The 18539-nt window shown below is 38.7% G+C and overlaps 1 protein-coding gene across 1 annotated transcript; it reads right to left on the minus strand.

The window, feature by feature from the left end:
- Positions 1 to 11174: 11174 nt before the first annotated feature.
- LOC147493233 (protein FAR1-RELATED SEQUENCE 5-like) lies at positions 11175 to 12188 on the minus strand. The gene is made up of 2 exons (XM_086567792.1): positions 11876 to 12188; positions 11175 to 11806 (listed from the first exon to the last, which is right to left on the minus strand). Exons 1-2 carry the CDS (start codon positions 12186 to 12188, stop codon positions 11175 to 11177), a joined length of 945 nt encoding a protein of 314 aa, XP_086423918.1.
- Positions 12189 to 18539: the final 6351 nt, after the last annotated feature.

Consider the following 18539-nt stretch of genomic DNA (forward strand, 5'->3'; position numbering starts at 1 on the left):
CTTGTCCTTAGAACAACTTCATGAGACATCTACATCAACGCATGTTGCTTTTTCTATATGGATAGGGAACATATACCATCGGACATTAATATTGTCAATACGAGGAAAAGGAAGTATGATATTCCCTTACAAGACAAGCCCAGTGAAGACGTTTCCCAGAAAGATAGAAACAGGACTCTTCAAGAAAATGATGCAGACTCCTGCCCTATACCTGAAAGTAACGATCAAGGTGACGACGAAATTGCAGAAGAGCCCGACAACTTCACTTACCCAAATGTCGTGGTAGACATTGATGATTGGCGCACACCGGTCATTGCATTTCTACGCAATGGCATAGTCCCTTCAGAACCCAAGATCGCAGATAACGTCAAAAGAGATGCATGGAAAGTTTATACTCGTATCTTCATCCACAGGAACTCTGCAATTGTACAGGAAAGGTAATTCATTGTCTCCTATGCTGAGGTGTCTCACAACACAGGAAGGAGCAGCCGTGCTACAAGAAATCCATGCAGGGATATGTGGAAATCATTCAGGTGGTCGAAGTTTGGCTCATAAGGCAATGACGCAAGGATATTGGTGGCCTTATATGCAATTGGATGCGAAAAACATTTCCCAGACATGTATTCCTTGTCAAAAACACTATCATTTGGGTACTCTTCCAGCCACTGAGCTACACCCGATTTTCTCACCATGGCCATTTGCAAAATGGGGTTTAGACATCATTGGGCCCCTACCTAGAGCTCTAGGGAATGTTCGCTTTCTCCTCATAGCTACAGATTACTTTACCAAGTGGGCAGAAGTACAACCTTTGGTGCACATACAAGCTTCGGACGTCAAACGGTTCCTATGGAAGGATATAATTTGTCGATTTGGTATCCCCATTGAGTTAATATCAGACAATGGAAAGCAATTTGATGCAGAAGAAATACACAGGCTTTGTGTTAGTCTCCATATTCAGCACACTTTTTCTGCACCCTATCATCCCCAAGCAAATGGGAAGGCTGAAGCGACAAATAAATCCATCTTAGCAATCCTCAAACGTCAACTCGAACAAGCTAAAGGCAAGTGGACAAGGGAGTTACCAGCCGTTCTATGGGCGTATAGAACAACTCCAAATTTTCGACAGAATGTCACCATTTAACTTTGGCGTATGGAGCGAAAGCGGTATTACCCACGGAAATTTTTCTTTGGGATGACCAAGACCGCTGCCTTAAATGATGGCCATAAATGGCGAATTAGTAGCTCATTCAAAGGCCAATCTAGATGAAGTCTTGCGAGGAAAGTATTGCTCGTCTCCTCCATTACCAAGCTGCAATGAAGAAGCAATATGACAAGAAGCTTCGCTTGAAAGTTTTTCATCCGGGCGACTGGGTCTTGTGTAGACAATCAAAGATCATCAATGCAGGGAAGCTAGGCGAAAACTGGGAAGGACCTCTTATCATTGACCGTACTACCTCTAAGGGTGCATATTTCCTTCGCACAATTTTGGGAACCCCTCTCCCAAAACCATGGAATGCGTTCCATCTTAGGCATTTTTATCGTTATATTGGTTTCCCATTAGTACAAATGGGTAGCTTGAGTGACAGCTCCTTAATGCATGTCCATGAGACAAACTAGCTATGTTGTTTCAAATTTCAAATCATCAATAAAATTCCATTCTTCCATAGTTGACTTCTTTACTTCCATTCAGCAAGGCACGCATAGTGTATATAAATTCCTCAAAAGCAATGTACAGCAAAGCACTCTAGTTCAGTCACCACCACCTTAGTTTAGGGAGGTTGGTATTTAACCTACACAAATTCAAAGTCGTGATATTTGCGTTTGCAAAACCTTACTCCACGTATCAAAAAGTCGTGGAGTTTGCGTTTGCAAAACCTTACTCCACGCATCAAAAAGTCGTGGAGTTTACGTTTGCAAAACCTTACTCCACGCATCACAAAGTCGTGGAGTTTGCGTCTGCAACACCTTACTCCACGCATCAAGAAATCACGGGGCTTGCATATGCAATATCTTGCCCCACTCACCAGAAAGTCGTGGAGTTAGCATTTACAATACCTTACCCCACTCATCACAAATCATATAGCAATCAAGCGGGAATGACTATATAAATGCAAACTGGTTTATCGTGTCTATCAACAATACGAAATTTCTGTTTCCCAAATTTTACATTATCACCTAGGTGTTCTTCACTATAAAAGAGACTGGGCATGCACCGGCACTTAATTCAAAGCATTCCAATTCCAATAAACAAACAGGCCATACTGGCTAGCAAATTAAAGAAGCTAAACGTTGCAACCTCAAATCGCATTCATCTGAGCAGCTTTAGGTAGTCAAACACCAGGAGTGGCCTAAATTTCCTATTTCCTATTGTTTTTTAAAAAAAAAAAAAAAAAATGATTTGATTCAAGCTCATTATCATGGTGCAAAATATTTCTTAGTTAATACCGGCAAGGGATGCTAATTGGCTTTTACATTATTTGTGGTCTCAGAATTGCATTACATATCAATTTCATGATACTATAAATCTGCATATGCTATACTGTTGGTCGAAAAGTATAGGTTAAAATTAAGTATAACTACATCCTCAATGAAGCAATTGACCAACCTACCACTATTGTACTCAAACAGAAGTCTTGGAAGGTCCATGTGCTCTATTGATGACTTTTAATGGCCACGTATCCTCTAAAATTTAAAATCACTAGTTCCATGTGCTCAATAGATGTGAGCAAATGGTTCATAATTCAGTAGAAATCAAATACTATATCAACTAGAAGATTATGGGGGATCCTCCTACTTACTTAGCTAAACGTGCTCAACAACCCAACAATAATTCGTGAATGCATAAAGTTCATCCAAACAAGATGACACAATCTGCAACACTTTTTTCATTTTTTTTTGTGGTCAAAGTAAAATAGAACAGTAAGATATCTTACTTCTGACATAGAAGTAGCGACTTCGTTAGAACATATACTGCATCTTTGCTATAAGGTCCATGTCCAAGCGAAGCAAGTTTCATAATATCTGCTTCCTCCAGATTCACATCAGCTACCCTACATCACCCACCTTAAATTCGAATCAATCAACATAACTTCACTTGAGTAACGTACAATTACTTTGTACTTTGAAGAAAAGTGGCCTTTTCCAAATTTCCAGTAGCAGCAGTAGCAATAGCAAGAGTATATAGATCCCAAAGAAGACGTGCCATGGCAAGCAACACATCATTGCTAACCTCAGAAGAAGCCCAGACTTACATCGTCCACATGGACCACTCATACAAAGCAGGACATTTCTCAACTCTTTGCACTAGGTCGTCCATGCACAGTCATTTGTAACAAGAATACAGAGTTTACGGTGCAACATAAGTATTTTATTTATCTAACATTCCACTTTACATCCAAACAAAAAAAGATAAAGAAAAACGAAGTGCAACAATTTCCAACCTATCTAACCCCTATCTAGTAGACGTTCGCAAGAACTACTTATGTTACTCCAAATCGCCATATTTTAAGGCGAAGAATCATAACCACCCCCCAATTCCATAGCGCCCTCGCCTACTCCATCTTCAAGCCCAAGGTCTTCTATTGCATCCTCAAAGGCACTTGGAAGCAATATCCCGCAAACCTTTTTCCTCGGGCAGGTCTGGTATAACGAAGTGTAATGCTGCAAGGCGCCATTCATAACATCTCGCGCTCGACTTATCACGTCAACGTACTTCTTTGACACAGCCTCAAGCTGAGCTTTCTCAAGCAGCGCCAATGAGAGTTTAAGAGTCAGTTTAGATAGTGTCTTCTTCTCCTCACACAACTCTCTTATAGCCTTCTTACATTCCTTATCTTTCCCTTTTATCGCCTGCACCATCTCCTCCTTTTCACACGACAAGGCTGCCACCTTCTCTCTCAAAAGCATCGTTTCCATCTGGGCTCTAGCACTCTCAGCCTTCGCTTCCTCTTTCTCTTTCTGTACTAAATCCGCAGCCAGGGGTCCTGGCATTGCATGTGTTTCTTTCTCTAACACCGCCATCAGCTTAGCGAAATTTTCCATAGCCTACAAAAGCAAAGATATATACATATATATACGAGTTGAATACGATTTCAAAAGGCCATGCTAAGTAATATAGAGAGGCAACAGGTATAATGGTATTACCTTTCGCAACGTCTGCATCCTAAGGATACACAGTGCTGAAGTTTCCTCTACCTCTTTCGTGTTACTGGATCTTAATTCTGGTAATAAAAGTTGGTCATGCATATACTCCTCGACCATTTCAGCAGAAAAATCAATGTCGGCATGAGGCCTTAACGCCTCTATCACCTCGTCATCAAGAAAAACTACCGAGACAAGTTCTGATGGTTCAACTGAGGTAATATCTCCAACAGATATGGACACACTCGTTGTATCACGAAAAATTCTTTCGTCCATAGCACCATTGGGGGCGGCTGCCTTTTGCTCTATCTCCACAGACTGAGGTTGTCCTCGGATAATTTCAGAGTTTTTTCAATTACAAGCATATTACTCCCTGCACCTTCATTATTCAAAGGAACAAGAGGTAGCCAACGCCCATCATCGGGAGTACCTTCAGCCCAGGTAACTTCCTTCACACCAACTTCCACACTCTCATTAGCAACTACAGTTTCTGGTCAGTGAGTCCCGTTCAAGTCTTTGTCCGCTTTGCGCTTACTCCGCCTCTCCATTGAAGCGGTAGATTTGGGGAATATTTCATGAGCTTTCAATTCTTCAACGCTATCATTGGCAGCTTCATCTGTTATTTTTCTCTTCTGCGTTTTCAAGCGAGCTTCTAAAATGGGAGACGCAGTTACAAGGGGCCTCTGCTCATTGTCACGCGGCTCATCACCAGCTTGTCGAGCTTCTAATATGGTTACTTGTTGTCGGGGAGCCTGTCGTCGCGACCCATATGGACACTTGGGAACATCAAGGGCATGTCCACAACATTTTTCTTCACTATAATAGTAGCTACGAACCACTTCATTAGGCCATGACAAGTCCCAGATGTTCTCGTCCCTGTCCATGCTAAAGTAAAATCTGAGATGCTCCAAAGCTTCGCTGCTCACGTCAAAGTCCGTGGTACTTAGCCGATCACCTAAAAACAAAAATGTCAGTAACCAGAATATATAGATAATTCACAAGATAGTGATTATGCAGGCGCCCTTCTTGCTCCATACCTATAATCCTATTCGGGACACGGGTTGCATAAGGGTTCCAATTTCCACGTACTAAGAAATAGTACTTATCCCAGTTTCGGTACCCCTTCGGTAATCCTTTAAACTTCATCTCTGGATATGCCCATTCCATATGAAACATCAAGGACCCATCTTCTTCTGTATAGCGTTGCGGCCGTACCAAGAGCAGTAATTCATCTGCCCCGAAGGGACACCAGTATACTTCGGCCAAAGCGCGTGCCCTCGCGAAGACCAACCATAACGACATAGAAACTTGAATCGGTGGAATGTGCCACACAGATAGAACTCGAGACACCTCCTTGTCGAGAGGTAGCATCAACCCATACTCCAATTGTGCAAAAGTCACCACTAATTCCCCCTCCTTCACAAGGTGTCCTTTGTCATATTCCGAAAGCTACTCAATGCCGAAGTTCTTCAAACGGAACATTCTTCTGAGTTCATCAGAGGTCGTACTACGAGCAAATTTGTTAGTTGGTAAGGCGGTACGCTCTATCCATCTGCGTTGCAACGTCTCGCCAGCGAAACTCGTCATCGTCCACCGCGTAGTGCCACCAACTTTAGCCTTCATCTCACCACCGTTTTCTTTCCCATTCACCATATCGCCCTGAGATATATGAAAACTTAAATACTTGGAACGGGTAGCACTTAATATTCAGCACGTACAAATTAACATTACCTTCTTATAGGCAGGTAACCACGATTCGATTTCCCAATTCAAAGGTCGGTAGATTCTTTTTTCTATTTTCATGAGTATCTCTTTCTGTATCAAAAGGCCAAAGCTTGCAAGTACCCACATCTCAACTCTATGTTTGCAAACCCCAACCGATCCTTGTCACACCTTCTTTTTCCGGTCACAATTGTTTTAGATTCATTCCTTCTTAGCAAAACAAGCACTTATCAAACTTATTAGTGTGAGGCACATGTTCCCTAATTTGATTTGCCGTCATCCTTATTTCCATGGGTCCAATTAGCAATCATATGCCATCATTTACTAAATTACCCTTACTAATGTAATTAATTGCACATGGTCAAAGTCACTGAGTTTACTGGATCCGAGTTACCCGCTAGGTCAGTCGATCTCACGATTACAAAGCATTCTAAGTTAAGTTAACCTTAACTAAGTTATTCGCATGGCATCGCAGAAATTTTGATCATACTGTTTCATTCTTTTATAGTAATATGATGTCTATTATTCGCCGCAAAGAATGAATTCCATCCGGCAAAGAGGGGGTGGTGTATGTACCACTGTACTGGTACCTTTACGAACGACCATCATTGGGTACCACTATAAGAGCCGCCCACTAATGAGGCGGGCTTGCTTGCCCGCTACTGTGGCAGTCCCGCTTGTCTACTAATATGGCATTCGGGCATGCCCTCTATTGGAGCAATGACACTGCCCACTAATATGACACCCAAGTTATATATAGCAGGTCCGGAGATATGTCAAGTGATTTTTTCCATATGAAGCTTTTGGAAAGATTTCATACAAAGAGAGAAATATCTCATCAAATAAGGGTATTTTTAGTAATAAGATTCCTATAAATACCCAACAATCATTTCAAACAAAGAACTACATGCATTTTTTTGAGACTTGATTCCAGAGAACAATTTGGATACGTAGGCAGCCATTAGTGGTACAGTCTCTTTCACTCTCTATCAACCTCTCCAACAAGATCATTGGTGTGTTTGTGTGAGTCATCACCCAAACAGAATGCATTTGACATGTGTCATGATCAGTGTCAAGGTCATTTGACATGGGAAAGAAGCTGAACTTCACAAGTGATAAAAAATCAAATCAATATGAAATGAACTTGACATTGTAACAAAGTTCCAGAAAGTGAAAACTACTTCCATAATTGGAATGAAATTCTGACGACATCGAAATTTCAAAGAAGATTGATAGGGGGAAGGGAAATGACTTCAAATTCTAATACATTCGGTCACCTTGTCCACGGTCAAATTTGACAAGGCCTAGGTACGAAGCATTTTGCTGAGTGTTACAATATCCCATCTTGCGAACGAAGGTACATAATCAGCACCTCTATTTGGCATTGCATCAACCAAATTGACGTGATCGCACAACCAGTACTGATATCAAGAGCCACCAAAAAAAAGTTAGTACACATGTAAAAAATGAAATTAATAATAAAATGACAAAAAAACAAGGCTAAACTAGAGTGAATTCAGATTGTAAGTTACCAAAAGAAGAACTGCGCAAGATTTTACTTTTGTAGGCTCACGGTAGTATCTTCATTCGGCACATAAGGTTTTGATGTATCACTTTTGGCCAGGATACTTCATTCATTTTTTTTTTACACTCTCTAAGTACTTTTAAAACCACCATTGTGTTCTTGATGGTGTTGAAAAGAGAAGAGTGGTGATAATGTATAATGAAATAAGTTTGATGAAGTTATCTTCATCCTGCTTGCCATTCCATGAATTCACCACTTTATAAATAACATTTACAATCAATTCCTTGGACAAGTTCTTTTCTCTGCCAAGTGCCGAGTCACAAACCCCATTTTACTCAACTCGTCCGCATCTACGTTTGTAGTCACATGACTCCCATTCATTGGCATACCAAACACTCTAGAAACATCTTCAGCTGTTAATTTGACAAACACCTCTCCTAACTTGGATGATTCTTCCCTTTCATCGTAAGTTTTAATAATATCCACTATGATGCTTGTTTTTTTTACCAACATTTGTTTGTTCAACAAATAATCAAAGAACACTCTAAAAATGTGACCAAATGGTGTTCTACCCATTAGATCATTGAAATCAACACCAACTTTTGACTCACAGAGTTTATTGGCAAGATAAAAAATTGGTAACAAGCTTGAGCGAAAAGGATAAGATTTCATTTCTTTCTTATCTTCATCCACTACCTTCTCTTCCTTCTTGTTCTTGTTATCTTCATCCATTCTCTGAACTACCACTTCCTTCCATTCCCTCTTCTTAACTGCTAATTGTATTTCCAATAGATTATGCATGGAAATAAGTAATAGAATAGAATTTATTCAGATTCAATCATTTAATAGCATTACATTCCTCTAAATAATCCAACCTCAAAAAACTCAAATGCTTATGCTTAAAAATCCATAAATTAACAACAAGCTTAAAAATTGTCTTTGACCTTCTCTCTCGAGAGCATCGCTTTTTTTGCCCCCCTCCCCATTGACTCTAAATGCACATTTTCCGTTTTTTCTCTTCTTTGTTTGTATCAATTTGCTTTCATAGGTGTTGCTTTCGTCCTTGATGGTTTTTTTACTGTTGGTCGTTTTCTTTTTCATCTTCTGTAGTGGATTTGCAAGCTCTGTACTTTTAGGTTGTTTGAAGTTTGGAGTTTGGAGTTTGGAGTTTGGTTCTACCATTTAACTATTGTCAAAAGTTTAGAGTTTGTTGTTTTTACTGTTGATAGAGAAGAAAGAAAGAGAAAAAAACAAGGCTAAATGGGGTTTGACATTCGAATTGTGGGCTTTAGGCCCAAACTCAACTTTAACACACTGAGATATGCCACATAAAGTATCATACTGAGAACCGCTTTCATAATAGTTAACACTGAAATATGTCATATAGAGTATCATATTCCAAATTATACCACATAAAGTGTGATATGAAGACATTTTATCATTTCAAAAGACTCATGGACTGACAAGTTCTAACATTAGTGCACTTCTTCTTGATCTGCAAAATCACAATATCTATCCGATTCCTGAAGCCAAAATAAATACCGTTGTAACAATTGCTCTAACTATTACAACAATCGCTAAATCTTATGAGAAGCTTAGGAACAACTACTTCTAACAACAAAATTACTTTATATTGTTCAATTGCACATCTCTTTCCCTTACATCAAATATCTGTCATGCGTAAAAACACCCGCCCATCCTCACTACAAAAATTCTCAACATTGAATTTTTCTGAAGTGTTGTACCCAATATTAACCTGGAACATCACCACTAGGAACATGACCAATAACTTCACCATTAGGAACATCACCACCACTTCTTCCTGTAAGTTCAACAGAAAATCAAAATAAAATAGTTGCGCGAACCATACAATCTAAGTTTACACTATAACGTCATCCCCATCTAAGTTAAACAAGTGTGAAACCAAAACATGTGTCGTACCTTGCTCACCATTGTGTTTATGCAGATGTGGACACGTAGGCTTTGTGTGCTCCGTAGATTGGCAGTTGCTACACTTGTACCTTCGAGATCCTGGTGTTCCTTTATCCAATCTCACTAAGGCCACGAAACAAGCAACATTTACTTACTTATAATCTAAAGAAATAAAATGTCATGTGCTCCAAAAGGAATTTTCTAAAACTAAAAGTGAGATGTACATGCATGCATGTTATTATGACTTCCCTCACCTTGTAGCAATATATTTTGATGTAGGTAAAAGATAAACAGATACTCTTATCAATGCCAACTATTATCCACAGGTCTATACGGAAATGAATTTTATAACGTCAAACTTTCAACTTACACCCTGTATCTCTGTTCAACTCGTCATCTTCCTCACGTAGGTCGGCAACTCGAGCAGTGCGTTCAACATAGTTATGGTTAATACTTGGACCTGTAAAATAGTGAAACACAACGAAAATGTTGCCAAAATAAAGTAGAATAAACAACTAATCAAAAGATACAATTGGAAATATAGACGCATTACAAAGTTGGGACCATACTAAAGAAAAAATCGCAAAGGTAAATAAAACTTACCTCCGTCCTTCGGATGCAAGAGTGGGCATGTGGGTTTTGTGTGACCTGTCTCACCACAATGGCCACACTTATTCTTATTCGTCTCATTGTGACCTTGAAGTCTGCTAGGATTTTGCGGTCGGCCTTTGGATTTTACATGTGGAGGATCATTAACCGATTGCCGATGTGTGGTTTTAGGCGGAGTAAAAGGCATTTCAAAAGGAACACGTGGGCTGCCTTCATAAGCTGGTGAAGTCTCATTAGTTATTGGATTTTCCATTGGACTGTTACGCATCTCAAAAGGAGCATGTCGATTGCCTTCAAAAGCAGATGGAGTTCGGTTCTTTGTAGAAAAAGAAGCTAAAAAAACTTTGAAAGCTTCAGTGCTTTTTGCTGTTTGGGAGGCCCACGAACATATCTGCCTACATTTGGTTGTAAGATCACTGAAACGTATAACAGAGGCCGCTCGGTCAGAAAAGTTGGGTTCTCCTAATCGAACAACCGATTTAGCATCCCGTGCCCATCTCCTTAAAAAGCAGCCCTGAGGTATCACACCAACGTCCTCATGTTTGTAAACTGAAATGATATGTCTACATGGAAATCCAGACGACTCAAATAGCCCACATGAACAGCTAGCATCTTGCAATACAACATTGTATCTCACAGTCGACTTTTTTTGCCTATTCAAATGGCGACTCATGGTGTACACATGAATATTGTCACCCACATTTTTTTACCGTTTGCAGTGTACATCACTTCGTCCTTTAATTGCTTCATAAAACAATCAAAAGTAGCTCGCGTATATATAGATGCAGCCTAATTTGCATAATCGTTCAAGTGGGTATGAAGGACTGGTTTGGTTACTTTCGTTATCACCTCTTCCTCGTGCTCTCGGTGCTGGATATTTGCAACTACCACTTCCATTTTTCCAAACAGCTCAAACAATTGCATTCCAACTTTCACATGAAGCTGGATTACGAAGTTTATACTTCACAATGTTGGGTGCTTCTGCAACCGGCAAAGAACTCACCATGGAGATATGATTCTGCCCACATCTTTTTTTTCTTCTATATCATGTTCACCCATTTGTTATTACTGACTTGGAATTTCTTCACGAGTGTTTCCCACCTTTCTTCGAACTCATTGGACGAGCACTTCATAAACATAATAGGGCAGAAATCTTTTGAAAATCCAAGGATGTGGATATTTTTTAGGCAATTTTTCATAATGTGCCAACAGCACAAGCGGTGTTTTGAATTTGGGAGAGTAGATCTCACGACCTCGGCGTATCATTTGGGTCACCATCGATGATCATCGACTTAGGGTGTTTGTCATACATCGCGCCAACTAAAGATTTCAATACCCACTCGTAAGACTCCACACACTCACTCGTCAACAATGCAAAACCAAACACTTCTTGTTTTTGTCGATGGTTGTTCACTCCGGCAAACACAACAATCAACATCATGTCTTGGTTGCTCTTGTATGTTGAATCAAACAACAATACATCTCCAAAGCAAGCTGTAGTCCGCAGACGTGAGGTGGAATCGCCAAAACAGTCTAACCAATTTGCCCCACCCTCATTTAAGTTATAATTGTAATGAAATAAGGGATCTCCCTTCACCTTGTTATCCATGAAAGCCAGCAGTGTGTTAGCGTCACCATCAATACATCGATTTCTCCTATCAAGCCCCATATGATTATACAAGTCTTTCTTCAAAAAACCAACACTTGAGAAACCTTTAGCCCTATGTACAAAAATATCCATCACCTTGCATTTACGAATACCAACATCAACTAGGCTCGTAGCAAATTGCAAATCTTCTTCACTTACATTTCTATGTGATCTTAAGAACATCGAGCTCAGATCTGGTACAAGTGGATGTGTGTGTTCCCCAATAAAATCTTTCACAACCCACAAATTTCATTCAAAATTATAACCAACTTCAAAGCGGGCTCTACATTTAAACCTACTGATGGCCTTCAACTCTCTGGATTTGATGTCGCGTTTTCTAGGTGTCACCCTATTTACATTTCGTTCACCAGCAGCTGAGCATAGAAATCTCCGCTTAACACGAACACCATCTGTACGCATTCTATAAGTATCTTTATGAACACTAAAACCGACTAACTTTGCATATTGATTGTAAATTGCGAAAGCCTCCTCAGTCATCTTGAACTGCATAGAATAGAATGTTGCTTTGTCTGCTTCAAAAACTCTACTAGCCTCACACCCCTTTGTCTCTATCCTTGTTCTCATGAATTTCAACATTTTCACCCTCCCCATAGATGTGACATCCACAAAATTACTATCCTCATCACGTAAAACTATCAAAACATGAATTTGAAGCCAATCTTCTTAGCCGTCATCGAGAAGTGATTCATCATCGGATTGCTACATGAAACAAGTGCACTTTTAAGCATATTCACTTTCGTTTTTCTTACTCTACGAAGTAATCCGCGATTGGTAATAGTAAAAAAAAAACACATAAATGCTTGAGCGATTATAATGGTCGAGGAACCAAATAACTATGGTGCTCAAACCATATACCACTTTGGAAAATTTCAATGTCAACTTCATTTAATTCAATGTCAAATTCATTTGACATTAAATCATACACCATTCAATTGTGAAATTTTACCTAGACATGAAAAAGAGAAGGAGCCAAAAAAGAAATCAACTAACCTCATACTTATAATTGTTGAAGATCAAAGTACACTACGAGAAATAGAGGCAAGAGTTCTCAAGTTGAACGGATTTTAGTGAGAGGGAAAAGTTTAGTTCGCGTCATTCTAAATGTTAGAGGGAGAGAAGATGTGTTGTTACTTTCTTACCCTTAACTATTCATTTTGCTTGTAGCATATTCCTATTAAACTACTACATGTAGTATATGCATATTAAATTACTAAATGTAGCATAACACTATTAAACTGCTAGATATAGCATACTAAGATTAAATTACTATATGTAGCATACTACTATTAAACTACTACATATAGCATATAATTAAGTATCCAACAACAAATGACATTGTAGTCTACTTGCCATTAGATATATCATCCGACCTCATATATCATACTATTTTTGTTTTTGATAAGTGAATTCGGTTTATTGAAATGAGGTATGATCCGACCTCAAACGATTCAAGCACAACTCTTTTTTGTCTATTTTCCGACTTTTTGGTTTCGACCATTAAAGCACAACTCTTTTTTGTTTAGAGAAGAGAGAGCATTTACGTTTTTACCCTAACTTATCGCATTGACGTTTTTACCCTCACTTGTTGTTTACTGTTCTTTTTCTTCAAAACTTAAACACTCGGTCAAAAATTTAAAAATGTGTGGTTCACATCCCTGCGCACAGGTGCACCCTGGGCACCCTAGCTTTTCGGCTTTATTTACATAATCACTAAAGGTCAAATATGAGAATTTATATGGGCCCCAAAAGTGGGTCCGAAGTTTGATTTTGGAATAAAACATGGGAGTACAGATTTTGATATGTTTGCTAAGTGGGGGTCCGATTTTTTAAGTTGGCCTAATTCTATTGTGGAAGGTGCAGCATCCTTCGGTGGACCCCCCGAGGATTGTGTATCGCGGATATTTGGAAATACGCCCCCCCCCCCACCTCGTTGGCAGAAGACCCACTCCATACTATTTGAGGCCCCGTTTCCCGGATAAATTGAGAGAAGAGTATTGGTATGAACTCGACGAAAGACAAAGTTTATACAGACTTCCACATTATATTGGCCCCTATAATTACCATCCTTTAAAACTATCTCTATTTCTATACAGACCGCAGTTTGCATAATAATTTGATGGCAAAGGTTCAAAATTGCTCATATATTGGGAAATATCCGTTCGAAACCCCCCCGAACAAGTTGTCTGTTTTTCTTTTTGTACCAAATTTAAAAAGAAAAATAAATTGAAATGTTCCCGAACAATTTACACTTCCACCATGCCAATTTCACAAGAATTGAAAGTTAATACAAGATTTAAAATTAATTTTAAAGGTTAGCATTGTAGGACACAAAAATAAGGGTCCTCTATGTCCCTTCTCTCCTCTATACATAAAAACGCTGATGGGCTATTATGAGGGCCTGGGCCCTTAGGTACGGCTTTAATCCCACAATTTCACACATTATGGTACATTATCTGAAAATGGAAAAAGATGGGCTGGTGGGTATCGGTGAGGAGGAGGTTGTGGAAGGCGATGTTTGTTTACGTGCACTCTTTCAGTTAACGTATGCTTTTTATAGTCCGGGAGATGCTCTTGTCCCGATTGATATTTATGAGCAAGTCTTGTCCATGATTAACAATGCAGCTTCTTTAAGTGAAGACCCTCTTTCGTTGATTCCTCAAGTTGAAAAACTTCTAGAGCCATTAAGATGGTATGCCAGTAGTGATGTTCCTGGACAAGTTGTTGAAGTTGTCTCTGAGATTTTGAGGCTTGTTCCTGCTGCTCGTTCTCAAATCTCAGCCAGGGTTGTGCAAGATAAAAAACAACACGTGGATCCAAGTCTTTCCCAAGATGATGTTCTGCACGAATTCACTGTAGTGGTTGATGATTTTAAGCACCTTCTCCACTCAGAGATACCGGAGGACTATTTTAGACGACTTTCCAGCAAGAAGTTCAAGTGGATGTTGCTCATCTTGAACTATATGTCGACAGAAGTCGTGAATGATCCTCGTCGTGGAGCTTATGTATCATCCTTTCCAAAATTTGGAGAGACTAATACAATGGCTGCATTGAACTATGATGCTTTGCTTCTTCACCTAGTTGTTAGTCTAAGACAACTGAAGAAAGATTTGAAACGAAGAATTGGAACATTCTCTCGGATTATAGAAAGTTATCTAGTGGCATACAAAGGCTCAACTGTGTTTGACAAGCTGATTTTTTTCCTTGAGAAACGTGACCAGTTGGTCGAGGATTTGACTTTGGACTTTGTTTTCTGTCGCGAGTTCCTTAATCATCTCCACCCAGAAATAGCCACCGCATTCAAAGCATTGATCGAGGAGCTTGAGCTGAGGGTTTCGGGTGAAGAATATGGAATAGGGCTAGGCAGTTGTCCGGCCAATGTGCAATTTGTATAATGCTTCCAGCGTGCCTTAAGTTGCTCTGTTCTGCAGCTTTGCGTGGTTCTGTTTGTGTTCTTGGTGTTATTTTTGTTATAGTCATTTGTATTTCTGAAAAAATTGATCTACCAGATGCTACTCTGAGTGTTCCTTGAAGGTAAATATAACTTTTGTCAAAAGGAGACGTAATCTTTAATTCTTTATGAATGCATCTAAAATTTAAATACAACTTTTGTCAAAAGGAGACGTAATCTTTAATTCTTTATGAATGCATCTAAAATCTAAATACAACTTTTGTCAAAAGGAGGTTCGAAGTAATAGAAGGCCTTTCCTTCAAAACTCCAAGAGTCTGCACTCTGCAGCTTCTTTTAGGGACATACAATGCCCAAGAATACCTAAGAGTCCACCTCCTGAACAGTTGCTAACCGCCTTGTCCTTTTAGCTTAGACAAAAAGATGCACTAAGACCCACCCATCTCGGTAAGATTCACTAATAGTTTTCTCAATGCAGATATCATGAGAAGACTCTAGAGTTCCAGTATTATTTAGGCGGAGAGATTCAGAAGCAAAACATGAATATCAGAACCATCAAATGTTTCATAGATTTTGACTGCCATATCGAGATCATTAAATCTGGTTGAAAGGGAGAGGAGAGCGGAGACTTCAATAGAAAAGCGTTCTGGCATGCATCCCGCGGCCCAGACCCATGCACAAAGATCATCTGCCGGCACTAAAGGCAGTCATGAGTTATTTGAAAATGTCGAGTTCCACATAATAGAAACTCTCTGAAACTTTGGGAGCGTAAAAATGAATGGTTTGAAATGGTAAAAGTAAACATAATGTCTATTTTGCTAATAATGCTAATAAGTAGATATAAGGGACTGTATTGGTTTCATTTTTGATTTAGACCGTCCCGAACCATTCCATGTCACATCCCTTGGTTGGAAGAGCAGCGTCATCTACAGCTGAATAGTTAAGCAATAAGGCTCTTCCTGTTCCAGCCAGAGGACCTACCAACAAATTAACTTTTCCTTAAAAGGGACACTCTAGATTTCAGCTACCATTTAAACGACATCAAGAGGAGGCAATACAGTTTCCATGTTAATCAGTCTAGACAGGAGAAGAAAAACTAGCAAAGTTTTGCTTTCGGTGGTTAAGTCTCACCCTCGGATTCTTGGAAAATAAAATCTTCAATCCATGCACAAATATTCGACATTCCAACTGTCATGGTAACAAAATAATAATAAAAGATTAAAACAAATTTCCGCCAAGAAGAATGAACTAAAGAAGTCTTACAACGATTATATTAAAAAAAATATACCTCAAGCACAGCAACAAAAAATAGCAATGATAGCTTCCAAAGAAAGCTACGAAAAATCTTTAACGTTTTGGTGCAAGTTATCATTGACTTCTTCTAAAATCTGAATTACCCTGTTCACTATAAATATTGGAATTCAAATATTTGGAGAGACAACTGAAACCCAAATTCTAATTGTATTCATCAGTAAAACCATAATATGCAGGTATACACTCATATGTATCTATCCTCCAATCATAACAACGACAATAACAACAAAAAACTGATTTTCAAATGATTTTCGGAGCTTAAAACACATTATTAAACAATATCTGAAACGATGTTCCTTGACACAATACTTCAATTCTCCATGAACCTCCACAGTGGAGTGGTTAACCTAAAATTTCAGCAAGCAACAAACTCCACAGGGGTCCGCCTACAGTTCCAGCAAGTAACAAATCACCACAGATTGCATTCGGATAAGGAGGATGGGAACAAAACTGAGACACAAGGGACCGAACAGGGTAATCATTAGTTACCCAAACCTTGCAAGCCCCTGGCCCAAGTTTGACACCACCGCAGATTGCATTCGGATCATCTGTTAGCCACGTTCTTCAGCAACTATATCCTCTTCATCCATCCTGAACAACTTGCACTCAATACCTTCAAAGATGGCTATCATAAAACAAAAACATGAAAAAGTACAATTACACACAGGAAGGTCTGTATAAGTAGACAATCAAACTAGTTCCAAATATAAATCAAACACAGCAGTGAAGGTTGTATACCTGGGGTGGAGATTTAGTTGCATGGACAAATGATGAAACGCCCTGTTTTAAAAGTAAATCAGTATTAATATAATAAATATTTAAAACCGGTAATTGATAAGCACCTAAAACTGTAATATTAAACCCCATTGAGACATATAAATTTGATTAATTATGTGTTTAATAATTATGAAATAAATATATTTTCGTACTTTTGCAGGTCTTCGCAGTAAACATGAAAATATTGGTTAAACCTGCTTTAAAGCATGGAGAACGATGTATATATGAATTCTTCCAAATCAGCCATGTGAAGTTAAACAAAGACGGATCAAAGCTGGGGACTCAAACATGACATAATCGAGTCAGAACCGGACTATGTAAAGGAAAGCGTAAACTTTCTGAGCTCATATCTCGTTAACACGGACTCGATTTGGCAAATAAAATTTTGCCGGATGATCAAGACAGACGACTAGCTCTACCTTAGGCCAGAAATTACAGAAATCGATGTCCGGACCCACCAATGGACATAGCATATGGACCCACATTTTGAGCCCACAAGAAGAAATGAGTCATCAATCATAGAGCATGTCAAGACAAATGTGCCAAATTATTGGTGCAAAATTGATACCTTGCATGTAATTAATAAGATTAGGTGTTAATAATGAAAAAAAGCAAGGTGTCACTTTGTTTTAATGTGGTGGATAAAAGTGAATTAAATGTGTGTGTGTTTTCACGTGGGATGAGGGGGAGAATTCTAAAGAGAAGGAAAAAAAACAAAACAAAGGGGGATGCACTCCATCTACTCCCTTGACTTCTTTTCCTTTATCATTCATTGTTTTTAGTTCATTAGTTTTAGTTTTAGTTTTTATGAAAAGCTTGTAATAGTTTTAATGGAAGAAACTTTTGTTGTTCTTCTTCTAAATAAAATCTAATTTTCTTAAGGTAAGTAATTTCTTCTTTAGTTTCTTCTTCTTTTTGTTCTCCTCTCATTTTACATTTCTATTTTGCATCTTTCATTTTTATCCCTAGGATCATGAGCTAAAACCTTCCCTTTGGGGGTTAATGATGCTCATGTGAAGGATAACCTTTGTGATGTGATTTTAGTAAGTTGTTTAGGAAGAACAACTAGACCTACATCTTATCCCAAAATGGTAGTTGGTGTAGAGTCTAGTTAAGAATCAAGGTGATGATCTTAGAGATAAGTCATTACTTTGGTTCTACATGCTAGCAATATGATCTTAGAGATGAGTTATAGTGTTAGGGATTAAGTTAATCTTTATTAGGACTTGTCTATGAGTTCTAGAAAGATTAAGATGCAAGAACCTACAATCATACAATAGAAGTTATCTTCACATGAGGAGAACTAACTCTCCACACCTATCTAGAAGTCAATTTTTATCTTTAATTTTAGTTGCATGTTTACGTAACTTAAAGTTTTCATTTTTTGCATTAAAAGAAACCAAGTAGTTAGTATCAATTCAACCATAGCTTAAAACTTACTCACT

This window comes from Coptis chinensis, chromosome 6 (assembly GCF_015680905.1).
Source record: "Coptis chinensis isolate HL-2020 chromosome 6, ASM1568090v1, whole genome shotgun sequence".
Taxonomy (NCBI): Eukaryota; Viridiplantae; Streptophyta; class Magnoliopsida; order Ranunculales; family Ranunculaceae; genus Coptis; species Coptis chinensis.

Coding starts and splice junctions, on each gene's coding strand:
- LOC147493233 (XM_086567792.1), bottom strand. CDS start 12,188: ATGGGGAGGGTGAAAATGTTGAAATTCATGAGAACAAGGATAGAGACA. Junction 11,807..11,875: donor CAGAGAGTTGAAGGCCATCA/GTAGGTTTAAAT, acceptor GGGTTGTGAAAG/ATTTTATTGGGGAACACACA.